This window comes from Eriocheir sinensis, chromosome 24, assembly GCF_024679095.1.
Source record: "Eriocheir sinensis breed Jianghai 21 chromosome 24, ASM2467909v1, whole genome shotgun sequence".
Lineage (NCBI taxonomy): Eukaryota > Metazoa > Arthropoda > Malacostraca > Decapoda > Varunidae > Eriocheir > Eriocheir sinensis.
The window spans coordinates 2,975,990-2,999,946 of NC_066532.1; the positions used below are offsets into that span (position 1 = coordinate 2,975,990).

Sequence of the window (23,957 nt, forward strand, 5' to 3'; positions counted from 1 at the left end):
AAGAACAAGGATGTGAGGAAGAAACAATAGAAGAAAGAAATGAAGAAAATATGAAAGAAAAAATAGAAGAGAAGAAAGAGGAAGAAAATATGAAAGAAAAAATAGAAGAGAAGGAAATAAAGAGAACAAGGAAGTGAGGAAGAAATAACAGAAGAAAGAAATGAAGAAAATATGAAAGAAAAAAGAAAAGAGAAGGAAAGAAAGAGAACAAGGAAGTGAGGAAGAAACAATAGAAGAAAGAAATGAAGAAAATATGAAAGAAAAAATAGAAAAGAAAAAAGAAAAAGAAGAAATAGATGAAAGAAAAACTAAGGAAGAAAATAAAAAAAAGCAAGAAAATATTAATTAAGTATAAAGTGTTTTTATTTTTAGTGTCATTTTATATATATTTTTATCCTTTCTTTCCTTGTTAATTTTTCTTATTCAATTTATCTTTTTTTCTTGCTTCCTAATTTCTGCTTCTTTTCTTTTTTTTATTTCCTATTTTTTGCATCTATTTATTCTTGATTTCTTTATTAGTGTTTTCTTTTTTTATTTATTTCCTTTTCTTTCTTACTTTGTTTATTTTTTCTTACTTTCTGCATTCCTGTTTTTTTTTTTTTCATCTATTGCTTTTTTTTATATTTTTATTTCTTTTTATTTTCCTTTTCCCTTCTTGAATTTCTTACTTAATTTATCTTTTTTTGCTTTTTTATTTCCTTCCCTTCACTTCACTTGCTTTTTTCTTTCTCCACTTCATTCTTTTCCTTCATTTTTTTCTTTTATTTTCCATGTTTCCTTCCTTTATTCCACTTTATTCCTGTTTTTCTTTCCTGCAATTCTTCTTTTTCTTCTTTTCTGAATTTTCCTTTTCTAATATTCTTTATTTCTTCCTTCCTTCCTTCTTCACTTCCTTATTCTCTATTTTCTCTTATTCCTTCTTTCACTTCTTTTTTTCCTCCTTTCTCATTTCCTTGCTTTTTTTCTTTCCTTATTCTACTTTATTTATTTCTCTTCCTGCATTCCTACATTTCTTCTTCACAACTTTTTCCTATCTTTTACTTTCTCTACTTTTTTTCTTTCACTCTCATACTCTCTATTTCATTCGGCCTTCCTTCCTTCCTCACCTACCTCCTTCTTTTCTTCCTCTCTTCCTATATTTCGTTCCTTCACAATATCGTCCATGACCTTCTATGAACTGGCGCAGCATCAGAGGTCAAAGGACATATCTCGCAGCACAGTGATCAGGTCGAGTATATGGTCAATGGTGTAGTCCGGCTGCAGGTCCTCGGGTGCTGTCCTGCCTCGGTCGTTCAGCCAAACCGTCACCATGCCCGCGTTCATCCCGCCTTGTATGTCCGTCTCCAGCTTGTCCCCGACCATGAGGCATTCGCATGGTCTGACCTACAACAACAAGGGTCTTTTTTTCTCTTATATCAGTCAAGGGAAGCAGTGGAGAGCATACAAAAAGGGGGAAAGAAAGCCCTCAAACAACTGCTTCCCTTTAAAAACTTATCTTAACACTAGTTCTTAAGTCATTGGTTATGTAGAGAAGAGGTTGTCACTTTACGTAACTCCTAAATGCTTATTAACCCCTTGACTGTGGATTTCCTACAACAAGACATCACCAAGCTACAGGAATGAAACAAAAAGTGGCTGCTACAATTCAATGATGAAAAATGTAAAGTCATGCACCTTGGGAGGGGATATCCAGCATACCAATACCATATGGGAAACACTCCGCTATCCACCACAGAGGCAGAGAAAGACCTGGGAGTGTACGTTACCAGGCTACCAGTGAAGGCCAAATCCGTGCCAATCGCAGCGGACGGTTTAATAGTTGTCTGGTGTGGCTGAAGTACACCTGAGAGACACTGACCCGAAACTGACCTCTCTTTTGGCCATTTTTTACTTTTCTCTATTATGGGAGCAGAGATTAGCAGGCGTTTTTCTCCTACACTTTCTTTTTGTTACCATTGAGTTGCTTAATTTACTGTAAAAAAAAAAGGATAAAAGAAAAGTATGTGATAAGGAGAGTGGAAATAATAGCAACATTGATGACCGTTTAGAGCGAGGGACTTCAAAGGGCGGATGAGCGTGTAGCCAACCGCCATCTAGTTCTGGGGTGTGGATTTGGACTCACAGACAGCAGCCATGCATCAGGTCCTCCTTGCCAACTCTATTCTCATTTCATTTTTCTTCTCCTTTTTCCTTCTTTCATTCCTTACTTAATTAGTCTATCTTTTCTTGCTTTCTGATTTCCTTCCTTAGTTTTCTCATCTACTTCTTTTCTTTTCTTATTTCTTTTCTATTTTTGCTTTCATATTTTCATTTCTCTCCCCCTGTCTTCCTTCCATTATTACTTCCTTACATGTTCTCTCTGGTGGGTGGCTAACAAGGCCCCTCGCTCTGTGTCTAGGGGCAAGTGCGATGGTCCAACACAGAGTCATTGTCAGCGCTCAAACCAAACTGTATTCCCCACAATGATCCGTTTTTTCTAGTCAACACCAGATACTGAAGCAATTTCCCATATGGTTACCTAAAATTTTCTCCTTTTTTATATCAACACCAAACACCATGCAAGGATTTCTACTCAGTACCAATGCTAAATCGACTTCCCGTGTGGTTTCCTATTATTTCCTCCTTTTTACATCAACGCCAAACACTACAGAAGGAATTTTTGTGATACCAGATACTGAAGAGATTTCCTGGTGTGGTTTCCTATTATTTCCTCCTTTTTTATATCAATGCCAAACACCATGCAAAGATTTTACTCATTACCAGATGCTAAAGAGATTTCCTGGTGTGGTTTCCTATTATTTCCTCCTTTTTACATCAACGCCAAACACTATAGAAGGAATTTTCGTGGTATTTTGTGTGTGGTTGTTGAGCTTACACACATGCTGTACTTTTTTTTTACATCAAAGGACACAGCTCAAAGGCAACAAAATGAGTACAAAAAAAAAGCCCGCTACTCGCCGCTCCCATAATTGATAACAGTAAAGAGTAGCCAAAAGAGAGGTCAATTTCGGGTGGTGAGGTGTCTTGATACTGGACAGTCTTGGTACTGGTGAAACTGATTAACCCAGTAGCAGCGACGAGCCAAATTTGTGGCTTTACCGTGTAGCAGCGACGGGCCAAATTTGTGGCTTTACCGTGTAGCAGCGACGGGCCAAATTTGTGCCATGATTTTAACCCCCTACAATAGATGATACATAAACTGATCACAAATGCTTCGATATATATTATGAAATGGTTTGTGTGAGGGGTGATTTTTTCTCATTTTTCTCGCTTAGAGGGACCATTAAGAATCATGATCCCCGCTGCTACTGGGTTAAAACTACACTTGGTAAGATTGACTCTCAGGTGGGTTAGGTTAGCATTCTCAGACGCTTCCACCTCTCACGTCAACTGTTTCCAAGGCCAAATAAGTGACGTGTTTGGGGATGTGCTCTCTCTCTCTCTCTCTCATGGGCAGTCAATCCTTTTTTTTCTTCATTTTCTTCACCATTTTCCTTTCTTTTCCTTCTTTGTTTCTTCCTTTTTCTTTCTTTTCCTATTTTCTTTTCCTTCCCTTATTTCTTCCTTTCTTTCCCTTTCTTTCCTTCCTTCCTTCATGAGTGTTTATTCACATTCATAGCACAGAAGAAGGGTCAGACTACTGCTTCTCCACAATGCCCTCACCCTCTTTCTCCTTCTCTCTCATCACCATCACTACAATTTTCTCTTTCTCAGCATTTTTTTCTTTAACGGGAGGCACCACACAGAGACAGAGATGAGCGCCAAGGCCGTGAGTGGGTGCAGCGTATGCCCCAACTTTACTTTGATTTATACTATAGGTGTTTTGGGGATACTGAAAGGGCAGCTTATAATGTCCACACTCCTCACTCTCTACCTGTTTCACTTCTTATAATAATAATAATAAAAATGATAACAATGACCACCGACCTGCAGCTCATCACACGCGATGTCAAAGAGCGCCTTGTCGGGCTTCTCCACGCCATGGTCCTCGCTCACCACCAGCGACCCAAAGTACGCCTGGCAGCCCGTCTCCCTGATCTTCTCCCACTGAGCTACCGCCGGGCCTGAAAAATAAACAGGGAAATAAAATCAAGATCAAATCAAGAGGTGGAAATTACATGGTTCTATAGTTGAAACTCAAAATAAGTGATAGAATTTGTAACTGTTCATTGCATATCATTGATCCTGACACATATTTCCTATGGGTGGGCTATCATACATTATCCACAAAATTGGACAAAATACACCTCAGACTTGGGTACCGTGACTATATTGTGTCCGGCGGCCCTTTTCCTTTTCCTGATGAGCCACTGAAAAGCTTAAAAATTGAAAAGAGTAGGTTTAGATAATGCAACAAGAGAAATTTTCATTCTTGTACAGTCGGTAGAAAAAGTATCAAACACCTTTGCGTCGACTGAACAGAAATTGAGCGAATCCTATTGACATGGTTTTGTGTCGGCTCGGTTGGTACCAGTGGCTCGAGTCTACCCATTGGCACCCACCTAACCAACACAACACCATGTCTATAGATTTCGCTCAAAGTCTATTCAGTTGACTATTGGGTGTTCGATCCTTTTTCTGCCGACTGTATTTAATTTATTAATCTTTATTTTATTTTTATTTTATGTGTTGCCTATTCCACCAGTAGGCTTGCTTGATGGGTCTCATGGGGTACTCATGGCCCTTACCATTAGTTATTAGTGCTTACCATTAGTTATGTACCATTAGTTATTAGTCCCTTACCATTAGTTATTAGTCCCTTACCATTAGTTATCAGTCCCTTACCATTAGTTATTAGCCCCTTACCATTAGTTATTAGCCCCTTACCATTAGTTATCAGTCCCTTACCATTAGTTATTAGTCCCTTACCATTAGTTATTAGCCCCTTACCATTAGTTATTAGTCCCTTACCATTAGTTATCAGTCCCTTACCATTAGTTATTAGTCCCTTACCATTAGTTATTAGTCCCTTACCATTAGTTATCCCTCCCTTACCATTAGTTATCAGTCCCTTACCATTAGTTATTAGTCCCTTACCATTAGTTATCAGTCCCTTACCATTAGTTATTAGTCCCTTACCATTAGTTATCAGTCCCTTACCATTAGTTATCAGTCCCTTACCATTAGTTATCAGTCCCTTACCATTAGTTATTAGTCCCTTACCATTAGTTATCCCTCCCTTACCATTAGTTATTAGTCCCTTACCATTAGTTATCAGTCCCTTACCATTAGTTATCAGTCCCTTACCATTAGTTATTAGTCCCTTACCATTAGTTATTGGTCCCTTACCATTAGTTATCACTCCCTTACCATTAGTTATTAGAGCCTTACCATTAGTTATCAGTCCCTTACCATTAGTTATCAGTCCCTTACCATTAGTTATTAGTCCCTTACCATTAGTTATTAGTCCCTTACCATTAGTTATTAGTCCCTTACCATTAGTTATTAGTCCCTTACCATTAGTTATTAGTCCCTTACCATTAGTTATTTACCATTAGTTATCAGTCCCTTACCATTAGTTATTAGTCCTTACCATTGGTTATCCTCCCTTACCATTAGTTATTAGTCCCTTACCATTAGTTATTAGTCCCTTACCATTAGTTATCGGTCCCTTACCATTAGTTATTAGTCCCTTACCATTAGTTATCAGTCCCTTACCATTAGTTATCCCTCCCTTACCATTAGTGAACCCTTACCATTAGTTATTAGTCCCTTACCATTAGTTATTAGTCCCTTACCATTAGTTATTAGTCCTTACCATTAGTTATCCCTCCCTTACCATTAGTTATCAGTCCCTTACCATTAGTTATTAGTCCCTTACCATTAGTTATCAGTCCCTTACCATTAGTTATCAGTCCCTTACCATTAGTTATTAGTCCCTTACCATTAGTTATCCCTCCCTTACCATTAGTTATTAGTCCCTTACCATTAGTTATCAGTCCCTTACCATTAGTTATCAGTCCCTTACCATTAGTTATTAGTCCCTTACCATTAGTTATCAGTCCCTTACCATTAGTTATTAGTCCCTTACCATTAGTTATCAGTCCCTTACCATTAGTTATTAGTCACATACCATTAGTTATCAGTCCCTTACCATTAGTTATCAGTCCCTTACCATTAGTTATTAGTCCCTTACCATTAGTTATCAGTCCCTTACCATTAGTTATCAGTCCCTTACCATTAGTTATCAGTCCCTTACCATTAGTTATTAGTCCCTTACCATTAGTTATTAGTCCCTTACCATTAGTTATCAGTCCCTTACCATTAGTTATCAGTCCCTTACCATTAGTTATTAGTCCCTTACCATTAGTTATTAGTCCCTTACCATTAGTTATCAGTCCCTTACCATTAGTTATTAGTCCCTTACCATTAGTTATTAGTCCCTTACCATTAGTTATCAGTCCCTTACCATTAGTTATCAGTCCCTTACCATTAGTTATCAGTCCCTTACCATTAGTTATTAGTCCCTTACCATTAGTTATCCCTCCCTTACCATTAGTTATCAGTCCCTTACCATTAGTTATTAGTCCCTTACCATTAGTTATTAGTCCCTTACCATTAGTTATCAGTCCCTTACCATTAGTTATCAGTCCCTTACCATTAGTTATCAGTCCCTTACCATTAGTTATCAGTCCCTTACCATTAGTTATCAGTCCCTTACCATTAGTTATCAGTCCCTTACCATTAGTTATCAGTCCCTTACCATTAGTTATCAGTCCCTTACCATTAGTTATCAGTCCCTTACCATTAGTTATCAGTCCCTTACCATTAGTTATCAGTCCCTTACCATTAGTTATCAGTCCCTTACCATTAGTTATCAGTCCCTTACCATTAGTTATCAGTCCCTTACCATTAGTTATCAGTCCCTTACCATTAGTTATCAGTCCCTTACCATTAGTTATCAGTCCCTTACCATTAGTTATTAGTCCCTTACCATTAGTTATTAGTCCTTACCATTGGTTATCAGTCCTTACCATTAGTTATCCCCTTACCATTAGTTATCAGTCCCTTACCATTAGTTATTAGTCCCTTACCATTAGTTATCCCTCCCTTACCATTAGTTATTAGTCCCTTACCATTAGTTATTAGTCCCTTACCATTAGTTATCCCTCCCTTACCATTAGTTATTAGTCCCTTACCATTAGTTATCCCTCCCTTACCATTAGTTATCCCTCCCTTACCATTAGTTATCCCTCCCTTACCATTAGTTATCAGTCCCTTACCATTAGTTATTAGTCCCTTACCATTAGTTATCAGTCCCTTACCATTAGTTATCAGTCCCTTACCATTAGTTATCAGTCCCTTACCATTAGTTATTAGTCCCTTACCATTAGTTATCAGTCCCTTACCATTGGTTATCAGTTTATCGGTCCTTACCATTGGTTATTGGTCCCTTACCATTGGTTATCGGTCCCTTACCATTAGTTATCAGTCCTTACCATTAGTTATCAGTCCTTACCATTAGTTATTAGTCCCTTACCATTAGTTATCAGTCCCTTACCATTAGTTATCAGTCCCTTACCATTAGTTATCAGTCCCTTACCATTAGTTATCAGTCCCTTACCATTAGTTATTAGTCCCTTACCATTAGTTATCAGTCCCTTACCATTAGTTATCAGTCCCTTACCATTAGTTATCAGTCCCTTACCATTAGTTATTAGTCCCTTACCATTAGTTATTAGTCCCTTACCATTAGTTATCAGTCCCTTACCATTAGTTATCAGTCCCTTACCATTAGTTATTAGTCCCTTACCATTAGTTATCAGTCCCTTACCATTAGTTATCCCTCCCTTACCATTAGTTATTAGTCCCTTACCATTAGTTATCAGTCCCTTACCATTAGTTATCAGTCCCTTACCATTAGTTATCAGTCCCTTACCATTAGTTATCAGTCCCTTACCATTAGTTATCAGTCCTTACCATTAGTTATCAGTCCTTACCATTAGTTATCAGTCCCTTACCATTAGTTATCAGTCCTTACCATTGGTTATCGGTCCCTTACCATTGGTTATCAGTCCCTTACCATTGGTTATCAGTCCTTACCATTAGTTATTAGTCCTTACCATTAGTTATCCTCCTTACCATTAGTTATTGGTCCTTACCATTAGTTATCAGTCCCTTACCATTGGTTATTGGTCCCCTTACCATTAGTTATCAGTCCCTTACCATTAGTTATTAGTCCCTTACCATTAGTTATCCCTCCCTTACCATTAGTTATCAGTCCCTTACCATTAGTTATTAGTCCCTTACCATTAGTTATCAGTCCCTTACCATTAGTTATTAGTCCCTTACCATTAGTTATCAGTCCCTTACCATTAGTTATCAGTCCCTTACCATTAGTTATCAGTCCCTTACCATTAGTTATTAGTCCCTTACCATTAGTTATCAGTCCCTTACCATTAGTTATCAGTCCCTTACCATTGGTTATCGGTCCCTTACCATTGGTTATCGGTCCTTACCATTAGTTATCCCCTTACCATTAGTTATCAGTCCCTTGATTGGTTATCAGTCCCTTACCATTGGTTATCAGTCCTTACCATTAGTTATCCGTCCCTTACCATTAGTTATCGGTACCTTACCATTAGTTATCAGTCCCTTACCATTAGTTATTAGTCCTTACCATTAGTTATCCTCCCTTACCATTAGTTATCGGTCCTTACCATTAGTTATCGGTCCCTTACCATTAGTTATCGGTCCCTTACCATTAGTTATCAGTCCTTACCATTAGTTATCAGTCCTTACCATTAGTTATTAGTCCTTACCATTAGTTATCAGTCCTTACCATTAGTTATCGGTCCCTTACCATTAGTTATCAGTCCTTACCATTGGTTATCAGTCCCTTACCATTGGTTATCGGTCCCTTACCATTAGTTATCAGTCCCTTACCATTGGTTATCGGTCCCTTACCATTAGTTATCGGTCCCTTACCATTGGTTATCGGTCCCTTACCATTGGTTATTAGTCCCTTACCATTAGTTATCGGTCCTTACCATTAGTTATCAGTCCCTTACCATTAGTTATCGGTCCCTTACCATTGGTTATTGGTCCCTTACCATTAGTTATCAGTCCCTTACCATTAGTTATCAGTCCCTTACCATTGGTTATCAGTCCTTACCATTGGTTATCAGTCCTTACCATTAGTTATCAGTCCCTTACCATTAGTTATCAGTCCTTACCATTAGTTATTAGTCCCTTACCATTAGTTATCGGTCCCTTACCATTAGTTATCAGTCCTTACCATTAGTTATTAGTCCCTTACCATTGGTTATTAGTCCCTTACCATTAGTTATTAGTCCTACCATTAGTTATCCTCCTTACCATTAGTTATTGGTCCCTTACCATTAGTTATCCCTCCTTACCATTAGTTATCAGTCCTTACCATTAGTTATCAGTCCCTTACCATTAGTTATCAGTCCCTTACCATTAGTTATCGGTCCCTTACCATTAGTTATCAGTCCCTTACCATTAGTTATTAGTCCCTTACCATTAGTTATCAGTCCCTTACCATTAGTTATCAGTCCCTTACCATTAGTTATCCCTCCCTTACCATTAGTTATCAGTCCCTTACCATTAGTTATCAGTCCCTTACCATTAGTTATCAGTCCCTTACCATTAGTTATCAGTCCCTTACCATTAGTTATCAGTCCCTTACCATTAGTTATCAGTCCCTTACCATTAGTTATCGGTCCCTTACCATTAGTTATCAGTCCCTTACCATTAGTTATCCCTCCCTTACCATTAGTTATCAGTCCCTTACCATTAGTTATTAGTCCCTTACCATTAGTTATTAGTCCCTTACCATTAGTTATCCCTCCCTTACCATTAGTTATCAGTCCCTTACCATTAGTTATCCCTCCCTTACCATTAGTTATCCCTCCCTTACCATTAGTTATTAGTCCCTTACCATTAGTTATCAGTCCCTTACCATTAGTTATCCCTCCCTTACCATTAGTGAACCCTTACCATTAGTTATTAGTCCCTTACCATTAGTTATTAGTCCCTTACCATTAGTTATTAGTCCCTTACCATTAGTTATCAGTCCCTTACCATTAGTTATCCCTCCCTTACCATTAGTGAACCCTTACCATTAGTTATTGGTCCCTTACCATTAGTTATCACTCCCTTACCATTAGTTATTAGTCCCAGGCTGAAGTGTTCCCCCAGGTCATCGAGCATCTTTTTAACAGGCGGCTTCAGCTGGAGACGATTAAGCCGCTCTTTTTTCCATATTGAGTACACACGCTCTGAAATGCCAAACCCATATAGCAGTAGTAGGAGGAGTATTGTAGTAGAAGTGGTGGCAGTGGTGGTTGGGATAGTACAAGTATCAATATCAATAGTAGTATATAATTGGGATAGTAATAATCAATAGTGGCAGTAATACTCTGAAAGGGACTACATATGGGTGTCCTTGAGTATCTCCAAACAAGTTATCCCATGCCTGACACCTCGCCCATCAATCTACCACTGACCTAGCGCATCTAATGAGACACATCCTGCAAAACTCTATGGATATGTCACGACGATTTCACTACCACATGACTAATCCACCTGAGAATCAATCTCTTGCCAAGTATAGTTTAACCCCTCTGCTGCGATTGTCACGGATTTCACCTTCACTGGTAGCCTGGAAACATATACTCCCAGGTCTTTTTCTGCCTCTGTGGTGGATAGCGGAGTGTCTCCCATGTGGTATTGGTATGCTGGATATCCCCTCCCAAGGTGCATGACTTTACATTTGTCTTCATTGGATTGTAGCAGCCAGTTTTTGCTCCATTCCTGTAGCTTGGTGATGTCTTCTTGTGGGAAATCCACCGTCAAGGGTTTAATTCAGTTTTATTGACCTGTAGTGTTTAATTCCACCACTTCTGCGTGCACCCTCCCTCTTAGTTTCATCTCCTGTACTTCACACTCCTATCCCTGTCCCTTCAATATCATGTGTGGACAGTGATGGCCCTTCCTTTACGCTCAGTGCATAGGGCCTTTGATCACTGGGGGGGCCGGCCTTAGGATGTGTATAAAAAGTTGTTCTCTCCCTGTACCAGCCTGCCTGTCCTGCTTCTGTCTCTATCTCTGCCCTGCCCAGCCCTGCCTACCCCTGTACTAGCCTGTCCTGCTACTTGTTCTCACCCTGTAACAACCTGCCTGTCCTGCTTCTGTCTCTATCTCTGCCCTGCCCTACCCTGCCTACCCCTGTACTAGCCTGTCCTGCTACTTGTTCTCACCCTGTACCAGCCTGCCTGTCCTGCTTCTGTCTCTATCTCTGCCCTGCCCTACCCTGCCTACCCCTGTACTAGCCTGTCCTGCTACTTGTTCTCACCCTGTACCAGCCTGCCTGTCCTGCTTCTCTATATGTCTCTATCTCTGCCCTACCCTATCCTGCCTACCCCTGTACTAGCCTGTCCTGCTACTTCTTCTCACTCTGTACCAGCCTGCCTGTCCTGCATCTCTGTCTCTATCTCTGCCCTGCCCAACCCTGCCTACCCCTGTACTAGCCTGCCTTGCCTTGCCTACCCCTATGCTAATCTGTCCTGCTTCTCGTTCTCACCCTGTACCAGCCTGCCCTGACCTGCCTGCCCCTAAACTAACCTGTCATAATTCTTGTTCTCACCCTGTACTAACCTGCCCTGACCTGCCTGCCCCAAAACTAACCTGTCGTAATTCTTGTTCTCACCCTGTACTAACCTGCCCTGACCTGCCTGCCCCTATACTAACCTGTCCTGCTTCTTGTCTTACTTTGTCCTAGCCTGACCTACCCTGCCTACCCCTATACTAAACCTGTCCTGCTTCTTGTTCTCACCCTGTACCAACCTGCCCTGACCTGCCTTGACCTGCCTACCTGCAAACTAATGTCCTAATTCTTGTCTCATCCTGTACTAACCTACCTACCCCTAAACTAATCTGTCCAAATTCTCATCTCATCATGTACTAACCTGCCCTGACCTGCCAACCCTATACTAACCTGCCTTCCTTCTTCCCTTACCTAAATGTTCATACTCAGGGGGCAGGACACTCTTCCACATGTCCCATCTCCACTTGTCGAGTCCCGCCTGATCCGTGGTGTAAGGCGGTGCTGGCTCCTCCCGGAAGTCGTGAAGGAAGCCCCTCGTGACCTGCCAGCTGCTCTCCGCCGACCATCCCTGTTCCTCCAGCCATGTTGCTACCTATGTGTGGGATGTGAAGCGGTCAAGTACACATACGGAGATAAAAATGTGAATGGATGTGCACAGAAAAAAAAAGAATGGATGAATGGGAGATAGAGCATAAAGATAAAACATAGATACATAAAGATAAAAACATGAATGATAATAGAAAAAAGAATGGATGAATGGGAGACAGAGCATAAAGATAAAACATAGAGATACATAAAGATAAAAACATGAATGATAATAGAAAAAAAAGAATGGATGAATGGGATAAAAAGATAAGTAATGGAAGTTTGAAATGAATGAATAGGTGAATAAATAAATGAATAAATGAATAATGTATAGTATGTATGGGACGTGAAGGGGTCAAGTACACACAAACAAAGATAAAAATGTGAATGATTGTGTATAGCGGACGAATGGGATAAAAAAAATAAGCAATACGAGTTTGAAATGAATAGATGAATGAATGAATAAATGAATAAATGAATAATGTATAGTATGTATAGGACGTGAATGGGTCAAGTACTGTACATATACGGAGATAAAAAAAGTGAATGATTGTGTGTAGAAAAAAAAGAAATGAGCAGGAATGAATGAATGAAGGACCAAATAAAATGAATAAGCAGGAATGAATGAAGGAAGGACCAAATAAAATGAATAAGCAGGAATGAATGAATGAAGGAAGGACCAAATAAAATGAATAAGCAGTAATGAATGAAGGAAAGAAGGACCAAATAAAATGAATAAGCAGGAATGAATGAATGAAGGACCAAATAAAATAAATAAGCAGTAATGAATGAATGAAGGAAGGACCAAATAAAATGAATAAGCAGGAATGAATGAATGAAGGACCAAATAAAATAAATAAGCAGTAATGAATGAATGAAGGAAGGACCAAATAAAATGAATAAGCAGGAATGAATGAAGGAATGAATGAAGGAAAGAAGGACCAAATAAAATGAATAAGCAGGAATGAATGAATGAATGAATGACCATATAAAATAAATAAGCAGTAATGAATGAAGGAAGAAAGGACCAAATAAAATAAATAAGCAGTACAAGTTTGAAGTGGATAGATAAGTGAGTACATGAATAAATAAATAAGGAACATGACCGTTAGTTTCCCGTTCCTCGGTAACTCAGGACGAGCGAGGAACGTGTTGGTGGCATTTCCTCACACTGCCTCTTCTTCACCCTTTGTGTGTCCTTCACCGGCCACTTGACTTGCAATGAGAGAGTTCTGGGGTTATAAATTATTAACCATTTTATATTATTCTTTTTTTTTTGTGTGTGTGTGTGTGTGTATATATATGTGTGTGTGTGTGTCTCCTCCATCCCCCTGACTAAGTTCTTTTTATTTTCTTTTTTTTTTTACATCAAAGGAGGCAGCACAAGGGCGATAACCAAAAACCAACAGCCCACTAGACGCTGCTCCAAACATACAAGTGGGAGTTTTGACGGTTTCCCAGCTGCCTTGTAGTGTTATTCTTCTTTTGGGTTCTTTTCAAATCTGGTCTTGCATTCAACCCCTTGACTGCAGATTTCCAACAAGAAGACATCACCAAGCTACAGGAGTGGAGCAAAAAGTGGCTGCTACAATTCAATGAAGAAGAATGTAAAGTTCTGCACCTTGGGAGGGGATATCCAGCATACCAATATCTCATGGGAAACACTCCACTATCCACCACAGGGGCAGAGAAAGACCTGGGAGTATATGTTACCAGGCTACCAGTGAAAGCCAAATCCGTGCCAATCGCAGCGGACGGGTTAAAAGTAAGCCTGAGTATTTTTATTTTTTTGATGTGTATGCGGAGGGGAGGGTTGTTTTTTGTTGTTTTGGCTGCTTTAATCGTTCCTTGTTGCCGTGTTAAGTCATCAGTGTTGCTGGTGTGTATTTATGTTTATTTGTATTTGTATTTCTTGTATACATTTGCAATTTCAACTGGGCAGGCATGGGGGGGGGGAGGGGGGGGCAGTCAGTCACAAATCAGCAGTTGGTGCAGGTAAAAACATACTTATTTATATAAAAAAATTATAATTTATCCACAAATATTTTTACATAGAATTCCTTATATTACAAGGATGCCCTTTTACAAAGTCTGGTTATTCAAAAATTTACCATTTGGGAAAGTTTTCTTTTGTTTCTTATTGTCCTATTTTCAAGGACTGCTGTCATTAATTTCTATGTTTATCAGGGTTGGAAAAAATCATGATTAAAAAAAATCAATTTATTTGATTTAAATCGGATTTTTTTATTTATTTAAAATGATTTTTTTATTTAAATTATCTTTTTTTGCATTAGTCCTTGTTTGTTTCCACTGATTAGTTGTTTCAGTCTTATGAGGCCATTTTCTTGTATTAAACTTGGCCAATGTTAAATGAAACCATACATTACCCAAGATGAGTTTTTCAAAAAAAATCATAAGTAGGACAGTTTTTTTTTAATGATTCTAAATATTTTTCTTGTAAGAGATGGCAATGATTCACTGGTGCCTGATTTGACACAGGACCAGTACAGGATCCGTACAGGACAAGCAGACTTGATACTTTTCCTGTACAACTGCTTCATATGTTCTTCCTTCTTCCTTATATATATATATATATATATATATATATATATATATATATATATATATATATATATATATATATATATATATATATATATATATATATATATATATATATATATATATATATATATATATATATATATATATATATATATATATATATATATATATATATATATATATATATATATATATATATATATATATATATATATATATATATATATATATATATATATATATATATATATATATATATATATATATATATATATATATATATATATATATATATATATATATATATATATATATATATATATATATATATATATATATATATATATATATATTTATATATATATATATATATATATATATAGTTTTCACTTTAAACAAAAAATAAGACTGATCACACTAACAATCTCTTCCTTCCAATCAGTGAGCACAGCAGCCATCAAGAAAAAACTTCCTGATCCAAATTCCCTTCCAGCACCACACAACTTTGTGCAACAAAGTGTAAGTACAAATTATGTACAACCAAAGGATTGCTTGCCTTTTCCTTTGCCAAAAGGATTCAACACATTCTTTACAACAATCTAATGTAAAATCACTTAAAACACACAGCACCGTCGCCCTGCCTGGTGTGGGAGTTGCCTCAACAAGTGTGGAACAATGCCTCTACACACATTGTCCACCTCTGGGGTGAGGTAACCTCTGACATATTACAATAAAACTAAGGAAAACTTGCAGGACCCAGAAACTCAGGAGGGTCACAGATAAAAGGTAACTTAAATATAAGCAACTTTATCAACAGAACATGTGCATGAACTTAAACACTTTGATATTAAGAAATTAAACGTAAACCATAAGTAAATATTTATATCTAAATCACAGCACTGGATCATTTTCTGCGTGGACACAGAAACCTCGGCACTGACAAACTGAAGGACAGTCTGGGACACTTTCATGTCAAAAGATTACCAACACAAACTTGTAGTCATGCTGCTCACACAGCGCCTGACACGGCCAACCTGACAACCAAGAGTACGTCCAACACCTTCCACCTGTTTTGAGCTTCTCTTATTTTACTGAAAGCTTCATGAAGTTTAGCGTCACAGGAAACGGGTACATCTAGGGAGAAAGACTCCAGCAGGACTCCATCACATGATGCTACCCAAGTAGGTTTTTTTTTCTCTTTTTTTGTTTTCTAACTATGCAATGTTAATGAGAAAAAGATATACAAGGGAAAACTTGGTGAGGGTACAAAACATCTGTCACTTATTACAATGCCATCATGTGGTCAAGCTTTCAAAAATAAATTTATCTGTCACTCTAAAAATATCTTGCTGGTGACACTGTCATTGATTTTTAAAATTCTGAATACATTAATCAGTTTCTTAAAAGTGAATTACTCTCCTCAACACTAGTTTACAGAACAGCGTGAGAAGGTTTCAATATCTAATCATTCAGAGTTTTGCACCAAAGACCAGGGCCAGCTCCTCAAATTTATGGTTCTTGCAAACCTGAACAATACCTTTCTCCTGGAGGGTCGTGTGGGCTTGTTTGCAAGACTTACAGAGCAGAGACAGGAAGTCTTCAAAGGCACTTTTCAGTCCGACATCCAAGCCACCTTCCCGGACAGTTAAAAGGGTGGCCACGATGGTTTGGGGCCACTCACTCTCCATCAGGAAGTCACAGAGCCAGGGTATTGTGGGCAGGAGGAGGCTGAGAGTGTGCATGCCCAGGAACCACAAGTCCATCAGGCTGCCCCAGTGAGACTCGTACTTGGAGGACACAACCAGCGTGGCATAATCCCGGCTCTCCTCAACATTGTGGGCGTCCCAGAGAAAGCGAACGGTGGACTGAACGAACCTAAATATGGTAAAGTCGGTGCTCTTGACATTGGGGTGCTGGTGGCGCAGGATCATGAGACCCAGGATGCACATGTTCCCACTCAGCTTGAGGTGGCAGACTTCAAGGGGGATGTCCGGCAGCTTGCAGAAGATGAACTTAAGCAAGGAGTAGTAGAACACGTCGCTCTGCACACGCTCTGGCTCCTGCACCACGATGTTCATGAATATGTTGGAGATGGTGCCCATGGCCTCGCTGGCTGACTGGATCTTATCTGCAGGGATGTCCACCTCCTCCTTCCCCTGTGGGCCAAAGGCGTCTTTAATACTATTCCAGTGAAAGCTGAAGTACTCAAATAACAGGTTCTCCAGCTCAAGGTCAATCAGGATCTGCCGAGGGGTGTCTTCCGCCGTGAGGTGACACAGCCCAGGAAGTAGGAATCTTAGTACATCGGGGAGCTTCTCTTTGTTCTCCTTGGCATAGAAACTCTTAGAATGGCCTTTCTTCTTGGACTTGGACATGATCTTTTTGTTGTGGTCAAAGTTGTGTTTGCATGTCTTGATGATGAATGGCAGGGTCTGGTATACCTCATCCTTATTGGCAGCTGTTTCCTCCGCCAGCCAGGCACAGAGGACGCGTATGGTGGCACACACAAACAGGTGGTTCTTCTCACTCTCCAGAACGGCATCTTCCAGCGACGCACCCTGCAGGAAACTCAGGACAGCATTAAAAGCCCCTTTCAGCGCTGCGTACAACTGCTGCTTCTGCTTCTGCTCAAAGTCCACGGCACCGTTCACGAGGAAGATGATTGCTAACTCTAGGATGGTGTAGCAGGCAGTGGTGGGTAGGGCTATCGACACAGCCTCCTCGAAGGTCTTGTCCTCCAGCCCCATACGAACCTCAATACAAGACAAGTGGACCATCATAAGGAGGAGCTGTCGGCCCTTCCCATCTGCATCCGAGTCCACCGCCTGGAGCACCCAAGACACCCCGAGACTCTCCAGCACCGCCCCTGCCAGCCTAAGTCCACTGTTCCGCTGCTCTCGGCCCAACTTACTGAATATAATGTCCGACAAGCCTTTGTGCAGGTCCACTTTCCACTCCTGCTTGGTGCCCAGCTCACATGTCGGCGGCTGGCTGTGCAGGAGGTCAATGAGCACGTCACACAACTTAAACTTAAGGTCACTGTGGTCGAGGGCGAACTCGTGCGCGGCGTGACTCATGAGCTTGACGAAGGCCTCGGGCTCGTCTTCCCACGTACGTACGCCTTCCTCGGACAGAACCATGAGAAGGATTTCAAGAGCGCTGTCGGAGCCAAAGTTGCCCTCGACGTAGGCCTCCACCAGGGTCCCCACAGCCTCAAAATCAATGACTGCCTTGCTGCCACACTTGTCTGACGCTATGCACTTGAGACACTGATACGCATCCTTGATCAGGGTGAGGTCTGTCTCGTACAGTTCCTGCTTTGAAATAATTTCACTCAGCACAGGGATGAGCCCGTGGAGCACAGCACTGCCCTTACAGCACGACGTGAAGGACGTTAGTATTGTCAATGCAATGGATTTAAACATGTAAGGCGGGCAGCCCTCTGGAACATCGCTGGTTCTCATCAGACGAGCCAGGAATGACAGCCCCACGGCATCCATGACCCTCTTCTTGTTGGCCTCGTCCAGCTCCTCCGCCTTGATCAGTTTCGTCACCATGAGCAAAGCGGCAAACTTTTCTGTGTCCGACTTGGCACGTCTGAGGATCATTATGCACCTGTCGACGGGGGAGGCCAGGGCTGGCGGCTCCCCCCGCTCCTTGCTGTCCTCGGAGTCCAGTTGATCAGACTCGCTGTTAGCCTCCGCCTGCTCTGCCTCGGGGCTCTGGGAGCAGCTGTCACCGCCGCTGTCCATGCTCAATGCTTTCTACCCCGCTGAAAATAAAACAGAGGCACTTACTGACCTGGACACAGATCAGGTAAATGTAATGCTAAGTAGGCTATGCTCACCCATTCATACACAAACACGTCAGTCAATACCCAGCTACCAAAGACACCACTCGGGAGAACTGAGCCGAGGCATAGCATCAAAACAAAGACTGACAATTATCCTTCATACTGATCACAGGTCATTTTATACCTTTGTTCAATTTTCTGGAGTAGTCATTTTCTTTGGCGTAAGTATTAATTGGGATGGTGCATAAGAATTGGTGAACACAGTCCGTGCATGCATCATTGCAAGACAAGCAAGCCTCAGTATATACTTAGTTTATGTTCAGTGTGTTGCTGATGTGGTGGTGAGGCTGTCCACACACAATCAGGCATCACTGTACAATCATATGTACAGTGCTTGCCTGGTGTTATGAGGCCGTGACAAGTAAGAGTCACTGCACAGTTATCTCTGTACATTGCTTAGCTGATATTCTAAGGCTCTGATAAGCAAGATTCACATTACAACCCTCCCTGACCAGTGCTTAGCTGATAAGCTTTCAAGGTTTTAAGACTCCTTCCTGCTACACAATCTATCTTCTACATGTACTGTCTGGTCATTTGTATTTTGCACACCTCAACTATGCTGCCATGAGTATTGTGGGCCTCAGGGCTGATCAGGTTTGGTGGAGGCATCCTGCCACAAGGTATAAAACCACAGCCACATACCACATACCACAAATAACACCGTACTCACACAAAAAATTCATTGTGGAAGAATGCAATACATCCTTGCTGTTCATAAGAACCACTCATGTGAAATGTAGAGAAACCATTACAGTTTTTAATGACTTTTATACCGTACAGCATTTCCTGTATGACTGACATGTATATGCAAGCTTTACCTACTACATGCTTCTAAATAGCATTTACATGTGGTGTATTAGATACAAAAATATGACTAATAAAAAGGGATTTCAGTGCTTAAAAATAACTATGAGTATGAGAAAAGACTTATCATGCAGCTGTCACTACTACAGCTGCTTAGATGCTGCAGTTATAAATCCCTGAAATAAGAACATAAGAGACAATTTATAATATTAAAAGTTTTGAGTGTTCAAAATGTAATTAAGAATCCTCAGAGTATAGTGACAGCTACTCTCACTAGCAAGCTTCACTGGTCATAAGCAGCATTCTGTATGACATAAACAACACCAAGCATGGAGCCATGTGTGACCACAGACTACTACCTTCCCCAGGTTTCCCCATGTACCCATTTATCACCCAGTCTGAAAGGGTTGATGAACAGCTGGGTGAAGAATGCGCTGACTGCCCTGAACAAGGATTACCCTGGGCTTGCAGATTCATAGCTTTTGTCAGTGCCCAAACTTGAGGTGTGCATAATCGTGCTCTGGCAACCTGCTGTCACACAATGTGTCCAATTTTGTGGATAATATATGATAGTCTACACATAGGAAACAGTTGTCACTATCAATAATTTGCAGGCAACAATAAATACAGTCAATTAAAGTCAATTTTGAATTAAAAAATATCAGGATTGTCACTGACAGCTGTTCTGTTCATTCTTAAGATCACTGATTATAATTATTTAACAGACCTGGCCTGCTGTCCTTCACACACACAAAAAATTACAAGGCTATAAATCAACAAAACTGCTATCTGTGACAATCCTAACATTTTTCAACTCAAAACTGACTCTAATTGACACTATATTTAATTATTGTCTGCATATTATTCATACTGACGACTGTTTCCTATGTGCAGGCTTTCATATAATATCCAGGAAATCCCACGCTCTGAGACAGCAGGTTGTCAGAGCACGGTAATGCACACCCCAGACTTGGCCACCATGACGACACATTTTAAAGATAATGCGCTAGAAGATTTAGAAGGCAATTCATACAATACTTAATAAACTGAGAAAATCTTTCTTCAATAAATTTCATCATAAACCAGTAATTTAAAAGGTACATACTGTAAACTGATTAAGCATGAAAAAAGGTTATCTAAAGTATAGTGAGTGTTTACCTCAATGGTCTTATGGCCAATTCACACAAGTAGTTTTTAGCAACTTGGAACCAGCAGCCAAAATACTGCCTAGGGTTAGTCAACGATTCTTGGATCCTGGAGATCGTTCAGATGATAAATTATCCACCAAAACTTGGAGCAGCGTACTGCCTATTAGTTATCAGACAATGCATTTTCCTAACACAGAAGCCATAGATAACCAGCTATTACACAAAATTGAAGGGGTAGGTTAGCATCCCTAACTATAAATCTGTGGGACTGAGTTTGACTCCAGCCCGGGCAGTCGGCGTGCAGCCCACCCAGCTGTTCATCCTCCCTTTCAGGATGGTCAATAAATGGGTACCTGGGGAAGGTAAAGTGTGGTAACCCAGTTGTCACACTGACTGTGTTGGGTTAAGGGATCTCTCCCACCAGAGGCTCAAAGACCCAATGGGACGGAGATGAGCACCGCCGCCATGCACAGTTAGAGCATATGCTGCCAACTTTATTCCTACCTATGAAGCAAGGATGTTAGGTTAGGTAACAGTTCACTGAAGGGCTGCAGAGAACCCTGCTAAAAAGTCAGGGGGTTGAAGGGGAGAGAAGCACTCTGCTAGGCGCTAGCAAAGGTAAACACAGTAAGCAGCATCCTTCGATTTTAAGGACGAAACTATTTTTTCCTGATAAGTTTTAACGTGATCAATGAATCTGTTAACCCTTTCCGGTGCAAATCATTAGATTTTTTTTGTTTCCACCCACCCTTAACCCTTCCAATAATTAACCCTTTCACGTACCAAAAGTTTAATAAGTTTTTCTTTCCACTGCGACATCCATCTGGGGCTCCCTAGGGGGCCTCGCGGAATGGCCTGACTGTGCAGTGAAATTTTTTTATCATGTTATCGATTTCACCCACAAGTTATTCTTTTTTCCTGGCATTATTATATATCGTTGGTTTTGGAAGAGATTATTCTGCCTTATGAAAGAAAACAATATCAAGAAATTTATAAAAATAGCAAAGTTTACTGACTCTGAGAAAAAAACAATTTAAAGGGACAACAGTCACGCTCACAGGCTGCCTGCTGAGAGGCAACTAAACCACAGGCAATTATCACTTCAAATCCAACGGCACGAGAGTTGACAATTAGTTTATTTTATAGGTCTAGCTTGGATCTTTGACACAAAAAAATTGACGCGATTCTGAAAGATACTTTATTTTTGGCAAATTTTTAAAAGTTTTTAACGCGATTCGAGTCAAAAGCTTATGTAGACGATTCCATTTTGACGTGAATCGCGTCGTGGTGCGTGAAAGGGTTAGTAATTTCTGCAAAACAAATAATGCAAATTATTAGCAAACATATCAAAACTCACCTGAAATAAAAGTTTCGTCCTCATGATACGCAGAAACGAGGAAACGTAAGCACTTTAAGCCCTCACAAGACAATGAGGAAGGTGAACTCTGCCGCCTCGACCGCTGACTGCCAGCGAGAACAAATGACGCAGCGCAAAGCGTATCACACACAATAATAAAAAACAAATGGATAACTAACCTATCCAAACTAAATCAAATCTAACCTAACCTGATGTACTAAATATAACCTAACCCGGCCTGTGGCATGCTGCCAAAATGCAAAAATTGGATATAAATACGTAGCTTTGTCATCAATTTGCCCCCTCACTTGAAAAGGCTAGGTTGCTGTTTGTGTTGATCTACCCAGCCAGGAGGCCTTCCATTTTCTCTCTCCCTAAATCTGTCTGGGGGAGATGAGGGCATTGCAGAGTATCTAGACGTGCCACAGAAATGGCTGTCATATGCTTGATTTTTTAACCCAAGAACGTCGGCAGACCCTTTTCAGGGCTTTCACGAGCTGTGGCTGTGGTACGGTGGACCCTAAAAAGGGCTTGCCATAAAACACCTAATTCGAGCTAATTGTAGGCAGTGGTGACATAGTGCAACCCACCATGAATGCCCTAGGTTACTGTGGTGGGTGAGTGATCTTGGTGGGCTTTTTTGTCATAGGTGGTGCTGTAAGATCATGGCATACTGAATTAGCTATCCATACAGTAATCACTTGTCAAATTCTCTGTTGTAGACAACAAGCGACTCTCGGCTAGATGCCACGCGTCACGAGACTGTTTATATTGTAACAAACACCACCCAAAAAGAATGGAGTTTGAGTAAAAGTAAATATTTTTAATGGCTTAATGGTTATGAGAGGAGTATTCTCATGTACATTCCATGCTCTTTTCTTGGTCTCAAAATGCAGTGTAATTTTGTCATTTCTCGGACACTTCTCAGCTTTCCCATAGCCGAAGCTCACGCGTTAAACGTCGTACTAGTCTGTATTAGAATAATCCGGCTGTTTTGTCTTTTCTGACCTGTATACAAGGTGTGGTTAATGTCAACTGTGAAACTCAACACTTCTTACTGAAATAAAATTGGCATTGAAGGGGATTATTGAAGAGTGGGTAGCCTACTAATTTTGAGAGACTTATGTCTGGGTTAAATATGATGTTTTTTTGTTATGGAGATAGTTATATTTTCTGGAAACCACCAAATGATTCACTTTCCCATGGCTGAGGTCCACCCGCTGCCGCCCCGCTCCCACCCGTTATCACCGGCCAGCATAGTGGACCACAACCCCCCGGCCCATCCTGTCCCGTCCTGCGCTGCATTTCCACTGGCCCACACAGCGTGCTGAATAAACACTAACCTGACGTAACTTAATGTAACCTTCCTACCAGGGAGCCTTCGCCCCCCTTAACGAAGGGGCTTCACCCCCCTCGACATCTCTATTTTCTGAAGTCATTTGTTACTGCACTGCATTCAAGGACCAGAAAAGAGTCCATAGTGTATGTATCAGCTTCCAAAGAGGTGGCTCCCCTGTCTTCATCATTAGCTGAATTAAAAATTCAAACCAGCACACACACAGCCGAATACTGATGGCACGCTTAAAAAATGTCTGTAATCCCTGATGAGCCCTGCACGGCCCGAGGCACGGCCCCGGCCAGTACCTTGAGGCAGGCCGCCGCGTCCGAGCCCCGCGTGTCCACGAGGGTGTTGTCCAGGTCCAGCAGTAGGGCCCCGAGGCCGGGGCTGCCGTGTTCACACATGGCGCACACACACAAGCACACACGCAGAAACACTACTGGGGCGCTGCGGGCGGGGCGGCCAGGAAGTGAGGCGCCGTGGCCTTCAGGTGTTGCGTCACGGCCTTGATAACGCCCTGGCTCACCTGGGGACGTGGCAGACGATACCAGCCGCGGCCGTCCTCTAGCTGCGAGCCGTCATGACTCAGCGGCGCCGCCCTGCTGTGTGCCTGCCTGCTGGTGCCTGCCTGGTGCCTGGTGCCTGCCGTGCTGCTGCTGCTGCGGGGCGGCGGCGAGTATAAATAAATACCTCGCCAGGGAGGGAGCCGCAGGATAGTGGCGCCAGGGACCACA

The 23,957-nt window shown here is 40.9% G+C and overlaps 1 protein-coding gene across 1 annotated transcript; it reads right to left on the reverse strand.

Moving 5' to 3' along the window:
• Positions 1-496: 496 nt before the first annotated feature.
• LOC127003092 (neurochondrin homolog) lies at positions 497-23,957 on the reverse strand. Its single transcript, XM_050869506.1, has 6 exons — positions 23,750-23,957; positions 16,195-18,494; positions 11,984-12,164; positions 10,128-10,244; positions 3,928-4,064; positions 497-1,383 (listed from the first exon to the last, which is right to left on the reverse strand). Exons 2-6 carry the CDS (start codon positions 18,472-18,474, stop codon positions 1,189-1,191), a joined length of 2,910 nt encoding a protein of 969 aa, XP_050725463.1. The 5' UTR covers positions 18,475-18,494; positions 23,750-23,957; the 3' UTR covers positions 497-1,188.

What these genes read in the sequence shown, in the direction of transcription:
- LOC127003092 (XM_050869506.1), bottom strand. Translation starts at nt 18,474, where the DNA reads ATGGACAGCGGCGGTGACAGCTGCTCCCAGAGCCCCGAGGCAGAGCAG. An exon ending in TGGTCTTTGGTGCAAAACTC is followed by an intron (nt 12,165 to 16,194) that starts TGAATGATTAGA and finishes TCCCACACATAG; the next exon opens with GTAGCAACATGGCTGGAGGA. An exon ending in CCTGGGACTAATAACTAATG is followed by an intron (nt 4,065 to 10,127) that starts GTAAGGGAGTGA and finishes TTTATTTTTCAG; the next exon opens with GCCCGGCGGTAGCTCAGTGG.